Genomic DNA, 26,886 nt, shown 5'->3' with positions numbered 1-26,886 from the left:
TACCAAAATGAGCCAATAGCATTTATTCTCGAGAGCGCTGCTCATAGAACCATGTACAACAGCTTATATTTCACATATGATGTCATAGGTTATAACATGTATCTCCTCCTCTCGACCAGGACAAAGCAGGTTCAAAAGTTAATTCCAACTCACTAGAGCCCATACCTGACACACTGTCTCTGGATTAACTCCTGAAGTCTCACCATAGTTTATTACCACTTAGCAGACAGTTCCAGATAAGGAAAACTTGGAGGGGCTCTCGCTGTCTTATTTGATCGCCACAGAGTTATAGCTGAGTCGGTTCAAACATAGGTTAATGACCTCTTTGCTTACTTGACACACACACATACATTCCTTCTTCCACAAGGGTTATCATTTCCAATTACCCCTTATCCATGCTACAGAACCTCTAATCCCTACTGGTTAAGTTTCTGAGTAGAAATATTTAATCATTCATGTTAAACCTTGATAAAATATCTTAACAGTAATCACTTACACATGTATGAGTTTTAGCGGTGTTCCCATGTAGGCTAAGTAGTACTAAAACATAATTATCTCTCATTCTTTCCACTAGAAGTATCCCTGTCCTCCCATGAGTGCCCTAAAATTTCCCACCTGGTTCTCCTTTCCAGAAAGCCATTCTTATGTGTCGGGCTCCTGAGTGGCGCAGTGGTCTAAGGAACTACATCTCAGTGCTAGAGGCGTCACCACAGACCCTGGTTTGTTTCCAGGCTGCATCACAACTGGCTGTGATTTGGAGTACCATAGGGCGGTGCCCAATTGGCCTAGCATCGTCTGGGTTAGGCCGGGGTAAGCCGTCACTGTAATAAGAATTTGTTCTTAACTGAATTGCCTAGTTAAATAAAAAAGTGTAACTAACTGTATTAGGTGGCTCAAATTACAATGCTATTTGAGAGGGTGCGATGGCATCCGCCAAACACAGATTTGTCCGTCAACTGCCAAATGGTGAAGCATAATTCATTACTCCAGAGAACGCATTTCCACTACTCCAGAGTCCAATAGCGGCAAGCTTTACACCACTCCAGCCGACGCTTGGCATTGTGATCATAGGCTTGTGCGTGGCTGAGCCGCTGTTGCTCGTAGACGTTTCCACTTCATAATAGCAGTGCTTACAATTGACCGTGGCAGCTCTAGCAAGGCAGAAATTTGACAAACTGACTTGTTGGAAAGGTGGCATCCTATGACGGCGCCACGTTGACAGTTACTGAGCTCTTCAGTATGGGCCATTCTACTGCCAATGTTTGACTATGGAGATTGCAAGGGTGGGTGCTCGATGTTATACACCCGTCAGCAATGGGTGTGACAGAAACCACTCATTTGAAGGTGTGTCCATATACTTTTGGCCATGTAGTGTAGTATGCTAGTGTGCATATCATAACGAAACAGCAGAGACCAGCTTATATCGTTGGAACATATGATGGTCATTTACATATTGGCCAATGAATCATGTCAGAATAAATCATTTCAATAGCATTGGCTCACCCTAATGGTATCAGAGAGGGTTGACATAATCATTATTGACAATAACGAAATAGAAACCAGACAGCTTCACCACAGTTGGAAAAACTTGCAATAAAATGTATTGTACCTCACAATCATTGACTCACACACATGCAACATTGTACTATAGAACTGTACTGTATATCATTAAGACTGCCAAAAATATTTACATATTCCTCTATATAACAAAATAGCAATACTGTAGAGTTCTGCTAGATATAGCATACAACATTTTCGTAACATTCCCCAAACCCACAGCTGGTATACAAGGCTAGATAAAATAACACAGACTCTTAAACAGCACATATACAGTGACAATTATGTAATGTGCCATTTCCAATATTGTAGCCCTCTCTCTTAAAAACATGGTTGTGTCAACTGTCAACCGCATTTAAGGTCAACCGTATTCAAAAGATGTTTTGTGCCATTTCGTTGTAGTATACAGAACTCTCCTTCAAGTGAAAAAGTGCATTCTAGGTAGTACACAACTGGTACACAACCAGTTAAAGACAGAGAACTAAAAGCTATATTTAAATGATGCGTTTCTATTATGTAATTTTATGTATACCTGACATAATTATACCATCATTGGGGTAAACAAGAACCTACTATAAGACTATAATATGTGCATTCGTTACTTTATATTTGGAAGAACACCCCGGATTCTATAAGTGTTCATTACGAATATCACAGATATTCATTCAAATTACGTTCAAATCAAGGCCATTGCTTCTTCATGGTCATTAAAAAAAAAGAGTTGTTGGAATAAGGGGACGTAAGAAGTTTGAGAACTTCCTTTCAGGAAGTGAAGTCAATTAAACACGACCCACATGAAACAGGAAGCAATTAAAGGCTTTTAAATATTCTGGCTTCACACAAGTGAAGATGTCAGACAAACATACACAGTACAATCAGTACCTATCAAAACCCTCCTTCTGGTACAAAATGCCCCCCGAGCTTAATTGCTTCCTCTTATATTGTCCCCCTGTGCAATACAAATAAATGGGCACATGGAGGGCACATGGAAACTGTGTGGTGTGGTGTATGTGTGAAACCAACCCCCAGAGGGAAATCAAATGCTGTTAGTTGTTTCTAGGGCCCTCAGCATCAACTGTAGAGCTGTGTGTGGAGAGGCTAGATGAGACTACCATATTTTAATGGATCTCTAGTATTCTGGCCAAGGATACCATGAGTTATGGTGGCTCACTTAACACCTCCATGACTCAATCCCCATTCTCTTCCCTTCTCCCATACCGTGCAGTTCCCATCACTGATTTAAAAGCACTGGATTGGTGTAAACATTGGCTGGAGGGCGTTTCCACCATTATAAAATCCATTACGTGAAGTGTGCACACTTAGTGAGAAGTGTGGAGAATCGGAACGCAAAAAGTGACCATAACTGAGAAGAATACGCTTTTAACTGAGGCATGTTCAATGCATCACTCTTCAGTCTCCATTCAGTCGATTAATCAAATATACATTTATGACGCTTATACAATATTAATCACACAAATGTAGTGTATTTCACAAACTGATACTGCAAAACAAAGCTAAATGTAAGGAGTCTGACACACTAGGAGGGCATACAAATGTACCTAATGCATAAGCATGGGAGATTTCAACATTCTCCCATAGATTCTGTAATCCTTCTCTAATTGACATGGACATGTGGGGGTTATGGGTAATATGAGCTTCTTACATAACTGGGAGTTGATTGGTTGTTGATTGGTTGGCGGCCTAAAGATTCCAATGATTAAAATGAACGAACGCATAGTAAGGAAGAGAAACGCAGTATCAAATAGTAGATGCTCGATGACAACAGTGGCCTTGTGCCATTTCATGCAGATTTTAGCCCGAAAACATAATCTAAGTTGCATATTAAAGTAATATAAGATTATCATATGTTAAGGATGAACGTACACATTTGTAAATAAATGAATGTGTTGAGAACCTTGAGGGGACCCCAAAGGAGAGAGGAATCAAACTCAAATAAAAAATGGCCTTTGATACAAACAGAGCAGTAATCAAAATCGGGGGAGGAAAGACATAAACCATGAATTAATACATGTAATTCAAAATGCATTAGCATTACCAGTGAGCTCTTGAAACCAGGCAACTATTCTCTTACTCCATTTCCCCTGGACTGTAAACATTTACCTCCATTTTCTTTTTCTTACAAAAATAAACTTATTTTCATACTAAAATAAATGCTGTTCGTCAGACTTTCGTTTCCCTACACGACGAATGTACAAAAAAAACTGCCATTTTGGAATTCATCATAGGAAAAAAAGAAAACATTTTATCCTCAGAAGAAATGACTAAGGAGGTACAAACTATCTGCAACAGGGTTTAGTCAACTCTTTCATAATGAATTCACAGTCAACCAAAGCCACAACCAATGCATGGTATTCCTTCACCAAGGGGCTATCTAGTCTCTCTAAATGGACCAGTTGCTTCCCACAATGTACCAATGTTCCAGCATACTAGTGCGGTTGCCCTAGGTCTGGGATGTCTCAGACTAGGGGCTATCTAATACACCGAGTTCAGATATAGTCAAATGTCATTTACTTTTATCAACAGACAACTTCGATGTGCTTTTCACTACCCAACCAATGGGTGAACTCAACAACACCATCTTGCTTTGGCTTCTAGAAACAGAAGCAACATCAATACAAAAAACTAAAACTGCAAGAACTTGGCACAGAGCAAATGCACATCACTGCAGACACACGTTATGTTAGGTAACAGAAGATTTCACCACATGCTATTGGGTGGCTCGACTGGGAGATGACATGACATTAAAATGGAATTAAATTCCCATCTGTTCTTCATGAACAAACAGCCACTACTATTGCCTCCTGTGCGGTGTTACTGGCGGTGCTAATAAAGCTTTAGCAGTTTGAAACAGGGCTGTAGCTGACGTCATCACTGCAAATCTCCATTACCGTGGGCTGTGATTGTCAACTGGTGTGGTAAAACAAACTCGTAGTTGGTCCCCACAACACATGGTGTACAGTACTTCAGAAGTGGAAATAAACGATAGTCCTAAAGACCCCTAAATTAAGGATAAGGATGCAATTTAACAATCGGATATTCAGAAATGCTTGACAACATGTGCATAGTATAAATACTACAATACCAACAGCGTTGAATGTTATGGAAATTATTTCAAGCAGAGATGGTGAAAAAACATCAGCTTCAAGTTTACCACAAGTAAATGCTGGTCACTCAGAACACGCACTAACTGTTTTCGACACTCAAAGCCCATGCTGCAGGAGGCTTATATTGACCATATACAGTATAAATAGACATTCCTATAACGAGGTGTAAAGATTTCCGTGTTTCATTCTGGGATACGTTGGCAGTGATGATCTCGTAGAAAGAAATCAAAATGTCACATGTCCAAAGAGTCAATAAAGTGATGGTGACATGGAGACAACTAACAGAGGTGCTAAACTATACCCCCAGTCCAGAGGCTAATGACAAGAGCTGTGATTGGCTGCCTGGTTTCCATGGGTACTGAACGTGACAGCAGTCAGAAAAGGGAGGCAGGACAGGAGGACCCTGTAGATGAGGCAGTGGGGACAGATAGGTGTGTTGCACTGCTATGGGTTCTATTGCTTGCTTGTCTCTTATTTATTTGTAGCCACTACCTCCCATCAGGGGGCCAGGCGCTGCCCCTTCGGTCCCGTTTCTCATCTCCGTGTCGAACCCGTGAGCTTCCTTCCTACTTGGCTCTGATTGGCTCAGGACTTGACCTCGTCACGGTCGTGCCCGAGGGAGAGCTCCATGTCGGACAGACCCACCTCCACAGCCAAGATAAGGGAGGTGTCCGAGTCGCTGCTCAGCGGGGGCTGGTGCTCACCTGCAGGGAGAGAGACCGGTCAGCACAGACACAACATGGTGGTCACCTTTTAAAGAGAGGGTGATACAAGTAAACCTGAGTGGACCCAAAATGACGGTTAATGTGCAGTAGAAGAGACAAGATGAGGCGACTGATGAAGGCATAGTAGGGAACCTGACGAGATGTAAACTGCTCTGTAAGACAGACTGCACGACACCGGGCCTTAGGAGATGGCAGCGCTACACCGGGCCTTAGGAGATGGCAGCGCTACACCGGGCCTTAGGAGATGGCAGCGCTACACCGGGCCTTAGGAGATGGCAGCGCTACACCGGGCCTTAGGAGATGGCAGGGCTACACCGGGCCTTAGGAGATGGCAGCGCTACACCGGGCCTTAGGAGATGGCAGCGCTACACCGGGCCTTAGGAGATGGCAGCGCTACACCGGGCCTTAGGAGATGGCAGCGCTACACCGGGCCTTAGGAGATGGCAGCGCTACACCGGGCCTTAGGAGATGGCAGCGCTACACTGGGCCTTAGGAGATGGCAGCGTTACACCGGGCCTTAGGAGATGGCAGCGTTACACCGGGCCTTAGGAGATGGCAGCCCTACACCGGGCCTTAGGAGATGGCAGCGCTACACCGGGCCTTAGGGATAGCAGCGCTACACAGTCAGATGAATAGAAAACAACTAGAGAAGTACAGGGGACCATCAATCTATTTCACATATGCTCTCTATGGACTAACACCACTCCTGTCCCACTTTCCTGTGGAAAATCAGGCCTTTTTTTGGCAACATGCTGTAGCACGGTCCAAAGTGAAGGATAACCGTAATAAGTTAACAGACAGCACTCCTTGTTTACCCTGCTGGGCATGGCGTGCACCGCGATCTGTCACTGCAACACGGCAATTCAGCAGAACACTGATAGATCAGATCCTTCATCTCAGAGCGGTTGTCAGGCGGCACCGTGAGCTAGTTAGCGCCGCGACAAACAAACAACAGAACTCCCAGCTAATTGATGCAGGAAGAACAGACTGTGTGACGGGCTGATAATGAGTCTCACTTGACAACCTACACAACAGAACTAAACAGTGTGTGTGTGTGTGTGTGTGTGTTAATTACACATCATCCATTTCCAAATACACTGGCATAAGCTATTTGAATTACTTAGTGAAAGTGGAACCAATTTTACAACCATACAAGTTGCAAGCAGGCACCAAACATGAGCTGCATCTTCAAGGAGGTAAATGCCAACCTAATACTAATATATAACAGTTCAATCCTATCTGTCCATGGCTCCATTTTGTAATGGTTATATAAAGGCAAGGAGGGAGGGAGAGAGAGGGCAGGGAGTCTGAAGGCGTGCCCTGAAAGGCTCTGGCATAGCAGCAGGAGTTCAGGCTCTAAGTGATGCCAGCTGCTATTCACAGAGACTGGTGAGGAACAGAGAGAGAGAGAGAGAGACTGGTGAGGAACAGAGAGAGAGAGAGAGAGAGAGAGAGACTGGTGAGGAACAGAGAGAGAGAGAGAGAGAGAGAGAGAGAGAGAGAGACTGGTGAGGAACAGAGAGAGAGAGAGAGAGAGAGACTGGTGAGAGAGAGAGAGAGAGAGAGACTGGTGAGGAACAGAGAGAGAGAGAGAGAGACTGGTGAGGAACAGAGAGAGAGAGAGTGAGAGAGAGAGAGAGAGAGAGAGAGAGAGAGAGACTGGTGAGGAACACAGAGAGAGAGAGACTGGTGAGGAACAGAGAGAGAGAGAGACTGGTGAGGAACAGAGAGAGAGAGAGACTGGTGAGGAACAGAGAGAGAGAGAGACTGGTGAGGAACAGAGAGAGAGAGAGACTGGTGAGGAACAGAGAGAGAGACTGGTGAGGAACAGAGAGAGAGAGAGAGACTGGTGAGGAACAGAGAGAGAGAGAGAGACTGGTGAGGAACAGAGAGAGAAACTGGTGAGGAAGAGAGAGAGAGAGAGACTGGTGAGGAACAGAGAGAGAGAGAGAGAGAGACTGGTGAGGAACAGAGAGAGAGAGAGACTGGTGAGGAACAGAGAGAGAGAGACTGGTGAGGAACAGAGAGAGAGAGAGACTGGTGAGGAACAGAGAGAGAGAGAGAGACTGGTGAGGAACAGAGAGAGAGAGAGACTGGTGAGGAACAGAGAGAGAGAGACTGGTGAGTAACAGAGAGAGAGAGACTGGTGAGTAACAGAGAGAGAGAGAGAGACTGGTGAAGAGACTGGTGAAGAACAGAGAGAGAGAGAGACTGGAAGAGAGACAGAGAGAGACAGAGAGAGAGTCTGGAGTCTGGTGAGGAACAGAGAGAGAGAGACTGGTGAGGAACAGAGAGAGAGAGACTGGTGAGGAACAGAGAGAGAGAGACTGGTGAAGAACAGTGAGAGAGAGACTGGTGACTAACAGAGAGAGAGACTAGTGAGGAACCGATAGAGAGAGAGGCTGGTGAGGAACAGAGAGAGAGAGAGAGGCTGGTGAGGGACAGAGAGAGAGAGAGAGACTGGTGACTAACAGAGAGAGAGACTAGTGAGGAACCGAGAGAGAGAGGCTGGTGAGGAACAGAGAGAGAGAGAGGCTGGTGAGGGACAGAGAGAGAGAGAGAGTCTGGTGAGGAACAGAGAGAGGGAGAGAAAGACTGGTGAGGAACAGAGAGAGAGAGAGAAAGACTGGTGAGGAACAGAGAGAGAGAGAGAGAGAGAGAGAGAGAGAGACTGGTGAGGAACAGAGAGAGAGACTGGTGAGGAACAGAGAGAGAGCCTGATGAGGAACAGAGAGAGAGATGTGAGAGGAGAAGAGGTTAAGGCTTGCGTTAGGAGACTCAGTAGCTCTAGTCTAAGGAGAGAGAGAGAGAGAGAGAGAGAGGGAGATTGATAAAGAGAGAAACAGTCTGAATGTTATTGGGAGAAAGGAAGAAAGTGGAGGGAGGGGAGAAAGGAAGAAAGTGTGTGCCTGCCCCTGTAACCATGACAACCCCTCCAGATGGGTTGATGTGTGTCCAGTGGGGGTAAGCTATCACTGGGAGGAGCCAGAACCCTGTCTCAGCACTGCAGACTGGCTCTAGTAGACAGGCAAACACACATCTCATCATCTATTCACACACACACACACACACACACACACACACACACCTTATCATAATCCTCTTAGAAGCCAGGCTGACAGACCTATGGCTGCCAGGAGCCTCTGTTAGCAGTGCTACCTATCTATTATAACATCACTAGTGTGATCAAACAATTTTATCAGATAGGAAAGACCAGGAGCACTTGGTATGACTCAGGAGGCTTATTTGTCCTGTATGACTCAACATGAACAGCTCTGCTGGTTGTCACTTCAAATCAGAGAGGTATAATGCAAAGCAGGTTCAAGGAGTTAGCCAGCTAACTTGCCTGAATATTCTGAAATATCTTTATAGTTTTTTTTATAAAGATAAACCTGAAATGGGCATGGTCTAACTGAGCCAACAACCAAAAACACATCTCTAAACTTAGCTTTCCTACTGAACCAGAAAATAAACTGTTACTTCTGGTTGTTTATCAAAGTCAGCTGGCTAACTAGTAGTGTACCCCTAAGACATACTGCGTTACTCTTCGAGGGGAGTACTGATCTAGGATCAGTTTTGCAGTTTAGATCGTAGTAAATACCATTATATGTACAGCCTTCCTATTTCGAGACACTGTGTATATGGGCCTGGAGGTTTCTTTCTCCTTACCCCAAATGTTATCCCCCTCAGTGCGCGCCAAGTTTGTTTTACTGCCTATACTGCAGTAAGCTATCGTGCTGGTGACAGCCAGACTACAATAAGGCTAAAGGCCTAGAGTGGCAGTACTGCCGTGCCATTCCATAAGCAATGACTCAGCCCGATTGGGCTCTGCGTTTTGCTCAACCCACAAATCACTCTCCCTGACATCGCAGATCCAAACTAGGGCTTAAAATAAACAGCAGGTGGGGGATTTTGAATACGCTCCGGGATGGAACCGAGAAAGCTAATATTTAACACAAAGGTAGGTGTGACAAGCAATGCCAAGGCTCGAAAAGGGGACAAGCTGTGCACAGTTGAAAGACATACAGGCATGTAAACGCAGTGTAAAAAGTGTTCAACTACCTTGAAGGTAGAACATTGACTGGCATTCATGGGAGCGCAAGAAGTCGGCTTGTGTTATGGGAATGAGGGAGGGATAAAAAAAAAGTACAAGGTTCTCCCTAGTTTTCTAATGTTTTGAAGGGGCTTAGCAGGTTGACGCTGTCCAAAGTTTTTACCAGGTATTTAAGGTACAGTAGAGGCCTCGGGAAGCTAATAAGACGCTGTCACAAAGGCAGCATTAACTTGTTCCATTGGCACAAGAGACTCGAGAGGCGAGAGTTTTGGTCGGAGGCCCCGCCAACTGCAGGTGGAATTTCAGCACGGTGGGCAGGACAGGAAGTGGGCCACGCCAGCGTCAACACACTCCTGCCCCACTTTCCGGGCCGACTGCAGGCAGACACACACACACACCGCCTAATAAGTTCCATGTGCTAACCAGCTGTTAAACAAACAGGCTAACTCAAAAAACACAATGTGCCTATCAATGGCTCAGTGCTGTAGTCCCTTATGCTAATAAGTTGCTAATAGCAAGCACGGCAACCTTAAAACATACTCTGATGCTACGTATGTAAACCATGCCAATGCATTTGGGTTAGCTTGTGACTTTGAAAAAAGGGAGCACTATTCCTTCTCTGGCCAGGGACTGGATTCAGGGAACACTAAAGCAGGTGGCTGATGGCCCTGGGCTAGCTAAGCCTGGCCACTACAACAGCCCTGGGCTAGCTAAGCCACGCCAGTACAGCAGCTCTGGGCTAGCTGAGCCACGCCAGTACAGCAGCCCTGGGCTAGCTAAGCCACGCCAGTACAGCAGCCCTGGGCTAGCTAAGCCACGCCAGTACAGCAGCCCTGGGCTAGCTAAGCCACGCCAGTACAGCAGCCCTGGGCTAGCTAAGCCACGCCAGTACAGCAGCCCTGGGCTAGCTAAGCCACGCCAGTACAGCAGCCCTGGGCTAGCTAAGCCACGCCAGTACAGCAGCCCTGGGCTAGCTAAGCCACGCCAGTACAGCAGCCCTGGGCTAGCTAAGCCACGCCAGTACAGCAGCCCTGGGCTAAGCTACGCCAGTACAGCAGCCCTGGGCTAGCAGTACAGCAGCCCTGGGCTAGCTAAGCCACGCCAGTACAGCAGCCCTGGGCTAGCTAAGCCACGCCAGTACAGCAGCCCTGGGCTAGCTAAGCCACGCCAGTACAGCAGCCCTGGGCTAGCTAAGCCATGCCAGTACAGCAGCCCTGGGCTAGCTAAGCCACGCCAGTACAAGGCTGCATTTGAAATGGTACCGTATTACCTATATAGTGCACTACTTTTGACTAGAGCCCTATGACCCCTGGTCAAAAATAGTGCACTATATAGGTAATAGGGTGTTGTTGTGGACGCACGTGTGAAGAACCAGGACATTGTGGTCTCTTAGAGAGAGCAACTACTCTCTGTTCTGGTGGAGACAGAGAGGACACTGTGGTCTATTTCAGAATACAGTACTCCTCTTATTTCCCACCATAGCACAGCTCTGAACATGACAGGTATGGGGGAGTGTTCTGGTGTGAGTTCACTGGTTTGTGTTGAGGAAGTACAGATTAGTTGAAGAATACTTATTTTCCACCATAATTTGCAAATAAATTCATTAAAAATCCTACAATGTGATTTTCTGGATTTTTTTCCTAATTTTGTCTGTCATAGTTGAAGTGTACCTATGATGAAAATTACAGGCCTCTCATCTTTTTAAGTGGGAGAACTTGCACAATTGGTGGCTGACTAAATACTTTTTTGCTCCACTGTATATGCGTATGTGTGTGTATGTTGATTCGCATATGTTTGTTTGTGTGTGTGTATGTATGTGTAGGTGTGTGTGTAGGTGCATAGGTGTGTGTCTATACTCACTGCTGGCAATGTGTCGGCTGTCCCCAGCCTGTGGTAGTGTCTCGTGTGCGTCGTGGTAGACCTGAGGCAGCCCTATAGTCCTGTCCATGTCCACTGTGTCCAGCACCACCGAGCTCTCCTCCCCGTTCACCGTGATGTCTCTGGCCCCTGTGATTGCGTTGGTGGGCGGGCCTCCCACTGACATCTCATAGTCTGGCGGAATGTCATCCCCACAGTCAAAGTTGGGCTGAAATCAATCAATCAAATATAAACAAAAACACTTTCCAAAAAACAAAAACTTTCCAAAAATAAAATCTCTCCAGGATCAGGGTTGGGAATGAAAGAGAGATGGATAGATGTTGAAAGACAGAAACTACTTACTGGTATTCCCAGCGCTTTGAGGATGTTCATTTTACACATGGGACAGGTCCGATGGTCCAGAAGCCAGGGGTCCACACAGCTTTTATGGAAGATGTGCCTGAGGACAGAGTTACACACACGAACACGCACAGCCTTGATGATGTCATCCGTAGTACAGTCTCCTTGGTAACATAGCATCACTCACCATGCTCTACATATGCTCTCAGGTACAGAACAGTAAAATACTGTGGCATATTAATGGCTACCAATCATTCCCAATAGACCTACTGCAACACATGCTCTATAGGAGACAATGATAGTAATGGGTGTCTGCGCTCTCTAGTTACACTGACAAATGGGAGAGGCTGTCGTACCTGCACGGCAATATCCTAACAACATCATTCGCTTTATAGCCCTCGATGCACACAGCACAGTTGTCGGAGTCAGACTCCGTTTCCTAGAACAGCAAACACACAGGAGACATTTGGTTGGTTGTCTAGTCTCCTTTTCATTTCCTGGAAGGTGAATAAAGCAGAGCGGATCAAAAGCCATGCAGCCTGTATAATTCATTCAAATTTAAAACACACACACACACACACACACACACACACACACACACACACACACACACACACACACACACACACACAAACACTGTATAATTTCATTCAAATTTAAACACACACACAGAAAATAAAAATGAGTCAGTCATTATCATTGGGCTGATGGAAGTTCATTACCAAATGCTGCGCCTAGCAGGAGCGTGAGGAAACGGTTCGCTTCGGTTTAGAACCATATCACTGCTACTTAAATAGGTGCTTTTGGAAACACTTTACTTGAAGAGGGTCTATACATAAGGCATTCATAACCCCTCCATGAAACCAGCCATGAAACCTTTATGAGTGTGGCAGTATCATTCATAACAACCTTCGTAACACATTTATCCAACGTCATAGAAGAGGTTCGTAAAGTATGCAGCCAGGTGTACCTTGTCTCCTTTCCTGATGGTTCGTACTTGGAGCTTACTGATGGCCTTCTTGGCTGCGTCTCCGAGACGTCTCTGCTCATAGAAGATCAAAGAACAACAAAGAAGGTGGGGGAAAGATAAGCAACCCAACCTGACAACCCAAAAGAGAGAAAAGAATGTCTGGAATTTCCTATATATCCAATAACCGCTGACAAGGAATGGGAATGGACACGTTTCAAGGTTAGAGAAAGGGCCTGAGATGCACTGTCTCCATCTGAACCATGGTGGACCATATTACTGGTTAATAGATCTGAAGGAGACGTTCTGAGAGGCTGTGTAATGTTTTAACCCGGCAGGATGAACAGTCGCTTAGTGATGTTGACATAGCAGCGTCTCTGAGCTGACAGTTAACCCCTTGTTGCAGACCAGAGCAGAACACACAGGCCGAGTCAGGTCACCGAGTTGTGCAAGGTACGAAAAAGGGAGGGAGCGATAGAGAGCTAAATGCATGAGTAAGGGAGAGATTGAGTGGATGATAAATACTAAGAGACATTGAGAGAAAGGTAGGCTGTTAACCCTCGCTATCTAGGTCTACTCTCACTGTGGAAAATAACTGCCTCAGACCAGGCCACTGCCCACAGCTGCTCTCAATCAATCATCAAGGAAAGTCATTGTGACATCAACAGAAAACAATTTGTGGTTTCAGGCCTGGCGAGTTCTTGGAGTGAATCGCAATTAAACTCCAGCAGGTATGAAAAAAATCAAAAAATTGTCACCATGGTGCCCATTCCCCTTGAAAACCCATGTGGTTGTCTGTGACATTTGTGTCAACATCGGACAATCTTAGAAAAAGGTTTCTTCAGCTGTCCCCATAGGAAAACCCTTTGAAGAACCCTTTTTAGTTCCATGTAGAACCCTCTGTAGAAAGGGTTCCACATGCAACCCAAATGGTTTTACCTAGAACCAAAATTAATTCTCCCTGCAACCAAAAAGGGTTCTTCAAAGGGTTCTCCTATGGGGACAGCCGAAGAACCCTTTAAGGTTCTAGATTGCACCTTTTTTTGTAAGAGTGTGGGCCACGGTGTGTGCATTGACTACACAGTCCAACAGGACTACACGGTTGACGGTCCAACAGGTTTCCGCTAGCAAACCCAGAGTAGACGAATCACCTCAGAGAAAAGCAACTGCTCTACATATAGATATAGAAAAAGTATGTTCATACTGTGGTCAAACTGCTAGTTTACGCTGTCATTACGGTCATACCATACCTGGTTGCGGTCACGAGCGTTGGCATATCTGAACCGCTGTATATAGTAGCAGACAACCTGTGTGTGATCAGAGACACACTGAAATACAGTAGGATGACATTACCAACCATGTCTTAATGTTATAATCCCTTCAGACGGTTGGTTACAATGCTACACTCACTATGTTCCTCACATTAACCCAGTACCCCCTGTATATAGTAGCAGACAACCGGTGTGTGATCAGAGACACACTGAAATACAGTAGGATGACATTACCAACCATGTCTTAATGTTATAATCCCTTCAGACGGTTGGTTACAATGCTACACTCACTATGTTCCTCACATTAACCCAGTACCCCCTGTATATAGTAGCAGACAACCGGTGTGTGATCAGAGACACACTGAAATACAGTAGGATGACATTACCAACCATGTCTTAATGTTATAATCCCTTCAGACGGTTGGTTACAATGCTACACTCACTATGTGCCTCACATTGACCCAGTATATAGCCTCGTTATTGTTATTTGGGGGGGGGGGGGTGTACAAATGACTATATTCATGTGTCTGTACAGTGAACCGTACCTGATTGCGGTCGCGAGCGTTGGCGTATCTGAACCGCTGTATATAGTAGAAGATGAGCCATGCCAGGGAGATGATCATCAGGACGATGAAGGAGATGGAGACAAACACCACCGACGTTCTGCTCACATACTTCTGAAGGTTCCTCGTTCCTATGGTGATGTGCATGGTCACCGTGACGTTGCGTTCTAGTAGAGCAGCGATCTCCCGACCCTTGGGTTCCGGAATCATGATCGCCACAATATCCCCCGTACCTGTTGGAATAGGAATTTCCAGGTGAACAAAAAGAAGAGCAGTCGTTGGTAAAGTCAATCAAATTCTTATCCGGTTTGTTAAAAGTTGCAAACGGGAGACATTTCTAGAGCAGAGCAGAGAAAATGTCTAAACGGGCCTCTTGGAGATGGGCACTGTATTTTATAAATCACACAAGACCAAATGTTGTGTGAACACCAGGCTGGTAGGAAGTCAAGAAGTCAGTTGCTACAAAATGTATCCAACCAGGCCTCCCGGGTTAAGGGCGCTGTAATGCAGCGCCAGCTGTGCCATCAGAGACTCTGGGTTCGTGCCCAGGCTCTGTCGTAACCGGCCGCGACCGGGAGGTCCGTGGGGCAACACACGATTGGCCTAGTGTCATCCGGGTTAGGGAGGGTTTGGCCGGTAGGGATATCCTTGTCCCATCGCGCACCAGCGACTCCTGTGGCGGGCCGGGCGCAGTGCTCGCTAACCAAGGTTGCCAGGTGCACGGTGTTTCCTCCGACACATTGGTGCGGCTGGCTTCCGGGTTGGATGTGCGCTGTGTTAAGAAGCAGTGCGGCTTGGTTGGGTTGTGTATTGGAGGGACGCATGACTTTCAACCTTTGTCTCTCCCGAGCCCGTACGGGAGTTGTAGCGATGAGACAAGATTGTAGCTACTAAAACAATTGGATACCACGAAATTGGGGAGAAAAAGGGGTAAAAAAATTATAGTAAATAAACTTAATAAAGGATCTGTTGAGACAACCTACACATCCATATTCATGTGCCAATTTGTGTGTGTGTGTATAGGACAGAGATCTGCAACATGTGGCTGTGGGACTGCATGTGGCTCTTTAATTGCTCCTTTGTGGCTTCATTAGATCCCATTCATTTGTATGGGATTTGAAACCTCTCTGTGGAGGTATCAGACCCCTATTGTGTATCAGGGTTGAGCTAAACTATAAATAACCTGTATTCACAGAACACTGTCTGTAGAACACAGTGAGTAATTAGCATTAGGCTAGCCTACTGGGAGTTCATTCAGGCAGAGACAGGACGCAGAGCTAACAAAACAAACCCCTGACTCTCCATGTCTGGGTCAGAGCCCTGTGGCCCTGTTCAGAAGGGAGAAAACGTTACAGATTTAGAACAAATCTGTATCTGTCGAACAGAAATGATTTGTCTGTCACAGAGTAAGGAATCATATCAGCTCTGTTCATTAGCTGACATTTCTATCAGCAACGTTTTGAACATTTCACGTCCCTGGTGTCACAATACCAGACCGCTTTGATAACACAGTCCAATTGACAATTAGGTCAGGCCCAGCTGCCACTAAAAAGGTTTGATCGGTAGCTCATTTAGGGTCAAACAAAGTACCACACACACCCCCCAGACACTCTACAAGGGAACATCATTTCATAGCAAAGCCATTAGTTCACACCATCAGATAGTCAACAGTGGAAAATTGTAGGATATTTTAACACTTTCACAACTGAGTTGAAGGTTGTTGAGTTGAATGTTATCAAGGTCATGGACAACAGAAGTGCCACTTTAACACGTTGTGTTTTAACACTTCAGTTAACTCCTTTCAGAGTTGCAACTAGCAAGTTCTGACAGGGCCTCCCACCAGACATTATTCTCATCCTCACCTCTCATCTAGCCCCTCTCCCTATGGCCTGTGACCTGACACTTCACACAATCCTCAACCGTCACACCAAAAGATACTAGAGCTTCAATATACCCTTTCTTCACACAGAAAATTATAATTACAGTGATAAAATATCCTTCAAGTAGGCTAAGTCCTAAGCTAACACACTAAATAAACACAACCGACACCCCTCAAGATTTCAAAATGGTCGCCATTCACGTTCATAAGGAGCAGGCCAAAAAGCTTCAGCGAGGCAAGACTCCGAGTGCCTTAACTTGCAGCTACAGTATGTACTGCCTACCTGTCTATCAGACATGGACACACTTTAACCACTGACTGAAGCATTGGGAGGTGAGGTGAGAGTGATAGATAGGAAGTATAGCCTATCAGAGGTGTCTGAGTGGTTTAAAATCCCAGACAAGAGATTACACTTCATGGTCACTCTATCTGCAGCCACACATTGATGTGGGATGATGTCTGTGTCGTCAAGGGCCTAAGTGACTCATTAGCCTTTGGAACTCGGTGACATCATTTCCTCTAGTACTCTGCGGCCTTGTTACCGTGGCGTCTGTGCGGAGCCACAGGAACACAGAAGCCCCAGGGTGCTTCACTTCTTCACTCCATCTATCAGTAATTTCTAAAGGAGATGCTCGTTCACTCGGCCACCACCGCCGCCCAGGCAGCCCGGCCAGCCACAGGGTATTGTGGGATACCCTCGGCACCCGGCGGAGGTCTGAAAGTGGCCAAGGCCATTATATCACCATACCCTGGGGATGGATAGAGAGAGAAAGAGAAAAAGAGAGAGAGGAAAGTTGGCACCTAACAACACCATATTATCACTGCAGAACAGACAAAAACAGGTTGGAAAAAGCTGTGACTGAAGAAATAAAAGTAGCTGCAAAACTTTTAGCCCAAGAAAGACACAAAGCAAGCACCAAGGCATTCAAAAATGGATGACTCCGTCAACCCACTCACTAATGAATTCCGGATTAGAAAAGGAACATTGGACTTTACTCCAGAGACTGAAATATATTCACTAACAAATGCGGATTTAAAACCGCCAAAAAATTGGCAGACGACAGTCGGCGCGTCCATAAGGCTAAGAGCTAAGCTTCCCCTAAAGTAAATTAGCAAAATTATATAGCCTAATTATCTTACTCCTGTCGATACAGAAATTCATTAAAAAAATTCAAAATAAGCTATTACACCAGAAAGCATGATTTGGCCACAGAGGATCATTAGCTTCTTTAAAAACATATAAGCTGTGGATCCTCGTAAAACTGACCATCCTACCGATCCTCGACTTCGGCGATGTCATTTACAAAATAGCCTCCAACACTCTACTCCAACACTCTACTAATTGGATGCAGTCTATCACAGTGCCATCAGTTGTCACCAAAGCCCCATATACTACCCACCACTGCGACCTGTATGCTCTCGATGGCTGGCCCTCGCTTCATATTCGTCACCAAACCCACTGGCTCCAGGTCATCTATAAGTCTTTGCTAAGTAAAGCCCTGTTTTATCTCAGCTCACTGGTCACAATAGCAGCACCCACCCGTAGCATGCACTCCAGCAGGTATATTTCACTGGGCACCCCCAATGGCCACCTTTCCTTCCAGTTCTCTGCTGCCAATGACTGGAACAAATTGCAAAAATCACTGAAGCTGAAGACTCATATCTCCCTCTCTAACTTTAAGCACCAGCTGTCAAATTAGCTCACAGGTCATTGCACCTGAACATAGCCCATCTGTAAATAGCTCATCCATCTACCTCATCCCCATACTGTTATTATTATTATTATTATTATTATTATTTGCTCCTTTGCACCCCAGTATCTCTACTTGCGCATTCATCTTCTGCACATCGATCACTCCAGTGTTTAATTGCTAAATTGTAATTATTTCACCACTATGCCCTATTTATTGCCTTACCTCACCTAATTTGCACACACTGTAGACTTTTCTATTGTGTTATTGACTGCATGTTTGTTTATGTGTAACTCTGTGTTGTTGCTTGTGTCGCCCTGCTTTGCTTTATCTTGGCCAGGTTGCAGTTGTAAATGAGAACTTGGCATCAACTGGCCTGCCTGGTTAAATAAAAGTGAAATAAAATGTAAAAAACGCATTGCCTACAGTCAGAAGGCGCCGCAATTTGGGCAGCGCCTGGCAAATAGCCACATAGATGATTGTTGAGTTGCGAATGTCAGTGAAAAGTAGAAGCCCAGTCAGGCATATCGCAATATTTCAAAATCCAATTGAAGGAAAACATAACTTGGAATGCAAATGTCTATTGCTGTAAAGAAAAGACAATGAAAAGACTGATCTGTCTTTTAGTTATCAAAATGCTCAATTTAATTGAGTGAACAGTATAGCCTTTCTTATTAGCACCAGCCGAAAGTTTGTCATATTCCCGGTGAGTGCACATATTCACTCTTTCATGGTTGGGTATGTGCTACTTGAAAGTTAGTTTTTGGAGTGAGAATAGGTCAAATTAGAGAGTGGGTGAAAGAGGGTGGTCAAAAGACAGAGGGAAGAGATGGAGGAGACAGAATACAACTCGTTTCTCTGTACTCTCGGTCGGTCGCCATAGCGCCCAGTTTCATGACGCGGTCCTGGAAATAAACCGAGGTATGTGTGTGTGACGCAGGGACTGATCCCCCATGGACAGCAAACATTTCAATGCATTATTATGCTCATAAATCTCCATATGTAACTAGTTCGTCGTAAGAGACATACATCCACAGGTTTATGGGGAGAAAAGAGAGCAGATCAACAGATAATCTACATAATAATAATCTTTATTAGACCAACTCTTCGTATGGGTCCAATAGCTGCCGTTTTGAAGCTTTTCTCATAGGCTTAAAGGGCTACTAGCAGTGTGCTTTTTTTCGCCTACAGATTGCCTAATTGTTTCCAAAAAACTACAACGAGTAGACTAAATCTAATAATACATAGCAGTCTAACGAAATAAGCGCATCAGGAACGAAGAGCTCTGGAGCCAATGTCCTGGCATAGACGAAGCCTAAATCACATTGTGACGTAACAGTGCACAATGGGTAGTAGGCCGGAGGCTACTGTGTTATCCTGCAAATAGGGTTTACACACAGCAAGGCACAATGTATTAGGTCCAAGGACGTCACATATATAGGCCTATATGCAAACAAGCGCACACACACACTCACACAAGTTGGCTGAATTAGCAAAGAGCATTGCAGCAGCACCGTGGTTTGTTCATACATAACGGTAGCCACTCTTAATGCAATCAGCGGCATAATCACCGACTGAAAAACAAGGCTGTGTGTGCACGGTAAACAGATCTCACGGCTGCTAATACTATTACGTTAACACTGAGCCCTACACCCTGACAAACGCTACACAGCTTCAAAAAACATCATGGGCTTGCTAACCTAACCAGATAACCCTCAACTGATATGCATAAAAAAAACTGATATGCATTAAAAAAAAAAAAACTCTGGACATGAGGGCACAATCCAACATGGATAACAAAAGATTAGTAGCAACACATGGCCTCAAGGAGTGGATTCACTTCTTCACCTCTATGAGCCTGGAGAACAATATGGCCATGGTAAGGGAACACATTGACAAAGTTCTACGTCTGCAAAGCTGCTTTCGCACACTGGCCATGCTTCAGCTGTTAAGTATGAGCTCTAGAGTAGGTAGTGCAGAGTAGCCTCAAGGTTTTAGCCATCTTTACCATCTGGGTGGGATTTTGGATTACATAGACTGGTCCCTGATCTGTTTGTGCTGTCTTGCCAACTCCTATGGTCATAGTCACGTCAATAACCATAGGAGTTGGCAAGACACAACAAACAGATCTTGGACCAGGCTAGAAATTACAACCCAGATGAAGGAGACAAGAATACAGACACAAAGATATTCCACAAGGGGCAAGATGTCATACACATGTTATCACCACTGTCTGCAAGTAGTTGGTGAATCCATTTCATTTAGAGAGAGAGAAAGAACAAGAAAACCGAAATAGCTGCTTCTAAAAATCAAAGCAGTGTGTAATATCAACCGATGGCCCGACAGAGGCTGAACTGGTCCAAAATCTCTCCTCTTTGTGGACACCCTTTAGCAAGAATGGTGCATAATCAGCCACGATGGTGCATAATCAGCCACGATGGTGCATAATAAGGCAAGCCAGGTGGAATAGAGAGCGAGTGAGCAGTTGATTTTTAGAGGAAGGGCGCTAACCTGTTTAGTGCCGCTGAGGATTAGCTTTTGCTAGCAGCCTTGAGGGCAGCATAACCTGCTGTGTAGTGGATAATAGTAGTTGGTTAGCTGTAATTAAACAGCACAAATCCTCATTCAATATCAACGGTGTTAGTCTGTCCAGCGGAAATGTGCATAAAAATATCAAATAATTAATACATGTAGCCACCGAAATTTGCATAGCCAAGATGGCCGACAGAATAACTGCCTAAAAAACCATGGTCAGGAAAGAAAAACTGAAAGGATCTGGCAGAGGAAGGGAGCCACGTCATACAGAAATCTAGTGATTAATTCCAGCTCTCAGAAAATGTCTTCCACATCGCTCTCCCTCCATATAAAAGCCAGACTGCAAATGTCTAGTCTTTCATAAAGATCAGCCCTGATAGGATTCATATGTGTCCTGTCCACACAGAGGTCTGAGTGTTCTCATACAAAAAGGCCTTGTATGCGTTCTTTGTCACAGGTGGGGCCAACCTAATTAAGATGAGAGAGAGAGAGAGAACGAGATTCTTGGCTCTCGGTTACCCTGGCCGATACAGTCCACTTCTGTTGGCTCACCGAGAGGAGGACTGTTCTCTCTCGCGCTTTCTTTTAGTCCCCCTTTCCCTCATCATTGCTCTCTCTCTCTCCTTCATCTCTGTCTGTTTGTCTCAGGGCTGGGAGTATGAGTCTTAGCAGCCCCAGAAATAGCACAGTCTCCTCTTTTCCGTAGGTACCCAGGGACTTCCGGCCCAATGTACCCTCTCAGCAGGAAGGGTATGTGTGTGTGTGTGTGTGTGTTGTGGCTCGTATCCACATGCTTCCCAGAATAAATAGTTTGGAAGAGTTAGTGCGTATATAATGTCAACTTTTTGTGACGTTTTTGTTCACTTCAGTTGTTCAGGCATACAACAATTTCTTTGGAGGCAAGCCGAAGTCAGTAGCCGAAGCGTACGCCCCTTTGTCGGTGATTGGTCAATAATAGGGATTCTTCAATAAAGTCTTTGTTGTCATTCAATGAGAGATGACTCATTTTCATGCAAAAAATAAAAAATAAGAGACAACATCTAACATCTTAGTTAGATGTAAAATTGCGAGCAAAATCTTCAAAATGAATAACAGATTTCTTGAGTTATCTTAGATTAATTTGGACTATTTTGAAGTGCATACTGGCTACGGCGTCTCAAAATTGACAAACAATATTATTGCCGCTTTTTTCTCATTTTTCAAACGAGGGTCTTTTAAGGTAATAAACAAGCACACTTGTTCGGTTCACCTAGCCGAGCTCGGCGCCAGCCAAGCTGAAGAATGCTGACGCCTTAACAGACACATCTCCTGGGCTGTGCCAGCCAAGCAGGGAGGGACCCAATGGGGGTCTCAGAGAGCTCGCCAGGGGTGGCCACCCACCCCCGAAACCCCTCTCCTCGGCTGGCCCCATGTGTCTGAGGCATCTGGTAGTGCCTTCCATCATCTCTCCTCACTTCCCCATTAGGAGCCAGCATGCAGGCACGCCACTGTCCAGTCCAGGAGATGATGCAGATAGGGCTTGGAATCTGTCAGAGACTGCCAGTGAATGTGAACAAAGGGGTTTATATGAATGTAATGACCTGTTTTAGTCCACATGGCGTAATCCTCAGTTAAAAGAAGGCAAAACGTCAGCAATGGTAACCATTCCATTGATGCCAACCCTCATGCAACCCGATCACCTGCACAGCTTGGATGCCCATACAGACAGACACCACTCTGTATTGGTTGGAGGAGGTGTGTCAGTGCTTTTGCAGCAGGCTAATGCAGTTTGGCAGCATGCTAACAGGGTGATGGGCTGACAGGTAGTGCATAACCTATTGTGAAGTAGGGTGCTACATTTTACAGCACGTCGTCAAACCAGTCGCGCAGTCAGGTTGTGTTAAGACACAGACATGGTTTGTTTAGTTTCAATCCATTAACATGATCTGTCTCAGTAAACAGAGCTACAGTAAAGACAAAGGAGTGTAGCCGAGCTCAAAACGCATGTGGGCAACCATACACACACACACACACACACACGTCAGTCATACAGTGCTTTCGAAAAGTATTCAGACCCCTTGACTTTTTCAAAATGTTGATACATTACAGCCTTATTCTAAAATGGATTAAATCGTTTTTTCCCCCTCTACAATCTAAACACAATACACCAAAATGACAAAGCAAAAACAGGTTTTTAGAATTTTTGCAAATTTATATAAACCCCCCCCCCCCCCCCCCCCGTTAATATCACATTTACATAAGTATTCAGACCCTTTACTCAGTACTTTATGAAGCATCTTTGGCAGCGATTAAAGCCTCAAGTGTTCTTGGGTTTGACGCTACATGTTCGGCACACCTGTATTTGGGGAGTTTTTCCCCCCTTCCTCTCTGGAGATCCTCTCAAGCTCTGTCAGGTTGGATGGGGAGCGTCGCTGCACAGTTATTTTCAGGTCTCTCCAGAGATGTTCGATCAGGTTAAAGTCCGGGCCCTGGCTGGGTCACTCAGGGACATTCAGAGACTTGTCCTGAAGTCACTCCTGCATTGTATTGGCTGTGTGCTTAGGGTCATTGTCCTGATGGAAGGTGAACCTTCACCCCAGGCTGAGGTGCTTAGCAGGTTTTCATCAAGGATCTCTCTGTGCTTTACTCTGTTCGTCTTTGCCTCAATCCTGACAAGTCTCCCTGTCCCTGCCGCTGAAAAGCATCCCCACAGCATGATGCCGCCGCCACCACCATGCTTCCCCGTAGGGATGGTGCCAGGTTTCCTCCAGATGTGACGCTTGGCATTCAGGCCAAATAGTTCAATCTCGGTTTCATCAGACCAGAGAACCGTGTCATTTGCCTTTTATTGAGGAGTGGCTTCCGTCTGGCCACTCTACCATAAAGGCTTGATTGGTGGAGTGCTGCAGAGATGGTTGTCCTTCTGGAAGGTTCTCCCATCTCCACAGAGGAACTCTAGAGCCATGTCAAGGCCCTTCTCCCCCGATTGCTGTTTGGCCAGGTGGCCAGCACTAGGAAGAGTCTTGGTGTTTCCAAACTTCTTCCATTTAAGAATTATGGAGGCCTCTGTGTTCTCGGGGACCTTCAATGCTGCAGACATTTTTTGGTACCCTTCCCGAGATCTGTGCCTCAACACAATCCTGTCTTGGAGCTCTACGGAAAATTCCTTCGACCTCATGGCTTGGTTTTTGCTCTGACATGCACTGTCAACTGTGGAACCATATATTGACAGATGTGTGCCTTTCTAAATCATGTCCAATCAATTGAATTTACAACAGGTGGACTCCAATGAAGTTGTAGAAACATCTCAAGGATGATCAATGGAAACAGGATGCACCGGAGCTCAATTGAGTCTCATAGCAAAGAGTCTGAATACTTATCTAAATAAGGTGTTTTTTATTTGTAATAAATTTGCCAAAAAAAATCTAAAAACCCAAGTTTCGCTTTGTCATTATGGGGTATTGTGTGTAGATTGTTTAGGAAAACAAAATATTTAATACATTTTAGAATAAGGCTGTAATGTAATAAAATGTGGGAAAAGTCAAGGGGTCTGAATACTTTCCAAGGTACTGTATATGAAGACTAGACTGCATGTGAAAAGATAAGGAATGTGGAGAGAAGGTATGGATCATGGATGATCAGGAATAGAGAGGAGAGGAGGATGTTTCGTGTAGGACGGACTCATAAGATGCCCGAACCCTAGGTTTCTCCTAAGATCTTTTCCTTTGCAGCGATGGTGAAAGAGTTTAGAGTGGCCAGAGCCCACCACCATCAAACTGTCACTTGCAGAGCTATGGGGACCTACCCAGCCTAGATATGAAAGAGAGAGGTCGACAGTGGAAACTTGGCAGCCAGTTAACACCAGTTCTCTCTGTTAAAGCTTTCACTGCTGGCTCCACTATTGGACCCGGACCAGACGGAAACACCTTCGACTGAGGGATAACATACCCAACTGATTAAAATGTCCATTGGATGTGCTTAGGTGGAAATGGCTGACTCAGATATTCCCATGGACAGACTCTCCAAGCTGGCTCGTCTTAAACATGTCCACCCATCACTACGCTGTGATAGTTCAATTAAAAGCACGCCACGAAAATCAGATGTCTAAGAAAATTTGTCATAGTAACCACCGCTTTCTGTAGATGTTCAAGCAAAGGCTAAACAGAGATGACTCAATTAGTAAGTTTGAATTAGTCTGTCGACCCCATTAATACACAAAGTGTATTTATGGTACTTCAGTGTCACCATTGAATCTTCTACATGCACACACACTAAGTTGACAGAAGCTGTACCAATATGGATTGCCATTTGGATCTCTTGGAAAGCAGGACTCAGTTTTACAATCCAAAAATGTAAATCATTTTGGGTTGAAATCGTAACTGTGCTAAATCCATCTTCCATTAATATTTATGTCCACCCAAAACTAAAATCCTCCTACTTCCTGTCCCCTCTGCTCCTCTTTGTCCTTGATTCTTTCCTACATGGCTCAGGGTGAGAGCAGGAGAGACAGGCTCTAAATTGTATTTAAAAAAAGAAATAATAATCTCTCTCTTCATCTCCCTTCATCTGCACTGATTGGAACATACCTGACAAGTGAAAACAATAATGGTGGAAGCTCATCATGAGGCTGGCTTTCACCTGGTCAGTTGTCAGTGCTGAAGAAGGACAGGGAGCGAAGTGAGGTCAGATTTTGATGCGGTCAAGAATGAGCCAGAGAGAGAAATTACAGGAGAACTCTTTAGCTTACACAACAGCCTCAGCCTGATCTGAGCCAGTATCATGCCAATCCCTGACTCAACATTTGGCCCAGTTCAGAATCAGCAAGATTTAGATATGCATTACAATTAGATATAGGCTAAAATGTATAGGGAATGTGTAGGATATCAGAGCTTGACTGATGATCTATCCCAATGCAGTCGGAAACATGCATCAATAGTCTATATGAGCTGGGTGGATACAACTCCCAGAGGGTCATGGTGAGTTCATGCATGGGCTATGCAGCATAATATCAACATATCTATTTTACACAATGGGCCCATTCCCTTAAAAAGGTAGGCCTGCAATCCAAAATCTAGTTTTGTGGAGAAAAGTTGTTCATTGATCATTATCACACAGCTAGGAGGAAGGAAGAGGGATGCCGGTTTACTGTTGAAAAATAAACAGCTGCAATACATTACCAGTTCACCAAACAATTGTCTTGAGAGACAATGACACATCAAAATGGTTTAGGGTTTGAGGACTGCATTGAGCTTACATCTTGTTCTGATTTGCACTTGTAGGTACAACTGGCAGCAAATGGACAATGTGCTTCTTTGTTGATTAGTTCAATATATAATAGTGGGTTTGACAGTTTTGAGCTTGTAGCTTACGGACATGAATGCCTTGCCAGTCTTCAACAGCCTAAAACAGTGTGCGTTTGCCATAACGACATGATAACAGGCAGAACACTTGTAAACTGTCACCAAGTCACAACAGTGACAAGTACAGTGTCTCATACAAGCGATACAGTGCATTGCATACAGTCATGAAAGCTTGATGAATTGCTCCCCCGAAAGTGTAGTTTACCTTGATGAGGCATTGTTATGGTATCGTTGACATTAGTGGAGCCCACGTTATAAATTATGACTGCAGATGCGTTGTGGAGTGCAGCGACGTTGCGAATTTTATCTCTGAATGTACAATTCCCCGCAGCTATCAACGCCATCCAAGCATTGTTTTGATAAAGCAGGGGATACTTAGCGTTCGGGTCGCAAGCTTGTCTCTCTTGCAAAAGCAAAGGCATCAACACTTGCCCTCTTGCTTCTTTCTTGGGGGAGTGCTCGCCATATCTTCCACACTCAGTCTTCTCTGTTTTGATTTCTGAAGTCACGGGATCCACATAAGTAACGTTGACAAACGCGGTGTACCATTCTTCTTTCTCCGCCACCGTAAAGTCCAGGCACAGCAAATGCACGAAGCAAAAGGATAGCAGCCATGTTGAGAGAGCTAGACTGCGACAGGCTTGGATGAGGGACATTGCCATGTTCAGTCCGAGGATGTAGCGAATGTTTCCCTCTCCACCAAGCCTAAAAGCTGCCTCTCGCTGGTAGCCTCCCCCCTTTCCAAGCTCGACGACTACGATTTCGGACTACCCTGAAGTTGAAATACTTGAAAAGTGATGTAGCAAACCAACTGGTTAAAGGTAGCTTCTGGTTGTTGACAGAAATGTTTTTAAACAGTTGGTTGTAGGCGTGCTTCTCCACCCTGCCTACCGCTACCTAAGCGACCGGCCTGCAATGTTGTTATCAGTCAGCTGGACAAGCTTTCTAAACATGTGACCTGGG

General features: G+C 45.0%; 1 protein-coding gene across 1 annotated transcript; it reads right to left on the bottom strand.

Moving 5' to 3' along the window:
* Positions 1-26,886, bottom strand: LOC115145576 (RING finger protein 150-like). Its single transcript, XM_029687066.2, has 7 exons — positions 26,129-26,886; positions 14,462-14,712; positions 12,649-12,720; positions 12,035-12,117; positions 11,682-11,778; positions 11,322-11,547; positions 1-5,386 (listed from the first exon to the last, which is right to left on the bottom strand). Exons 1-7 carry the CDS (start codon positions 26,583-26,585, stop codon positions 5,268-5,270), a joined length of 1,305 nt encoding a protein of 434 aa, XP_029542926.1. The 5' UTR covers positions 26,586-26,886; the 3' UTR covers positions 1-5,267.

Source organism: Oncorhynchus nerka, linkage group LG18, assembly GCF_034236695.1.
Source record: "Oncorhynchus nerka isolate Pitt River linkage group LG18, Oner_Uvic_2.0, whole genome shotgun sequence".
NCBI classification, from domain to species: Eukaryota; Metazoa; Chordata; class Actinopteri; order Salmoniformes; family Salmonidae; genus Oncorhynchus; species Oncorhynchus nerka.
The sequence above is the reverse complement of the archived record's forward strand: the minus strand, read 5'-3'. Positions and strand labels throughout refer to the sequence as shown.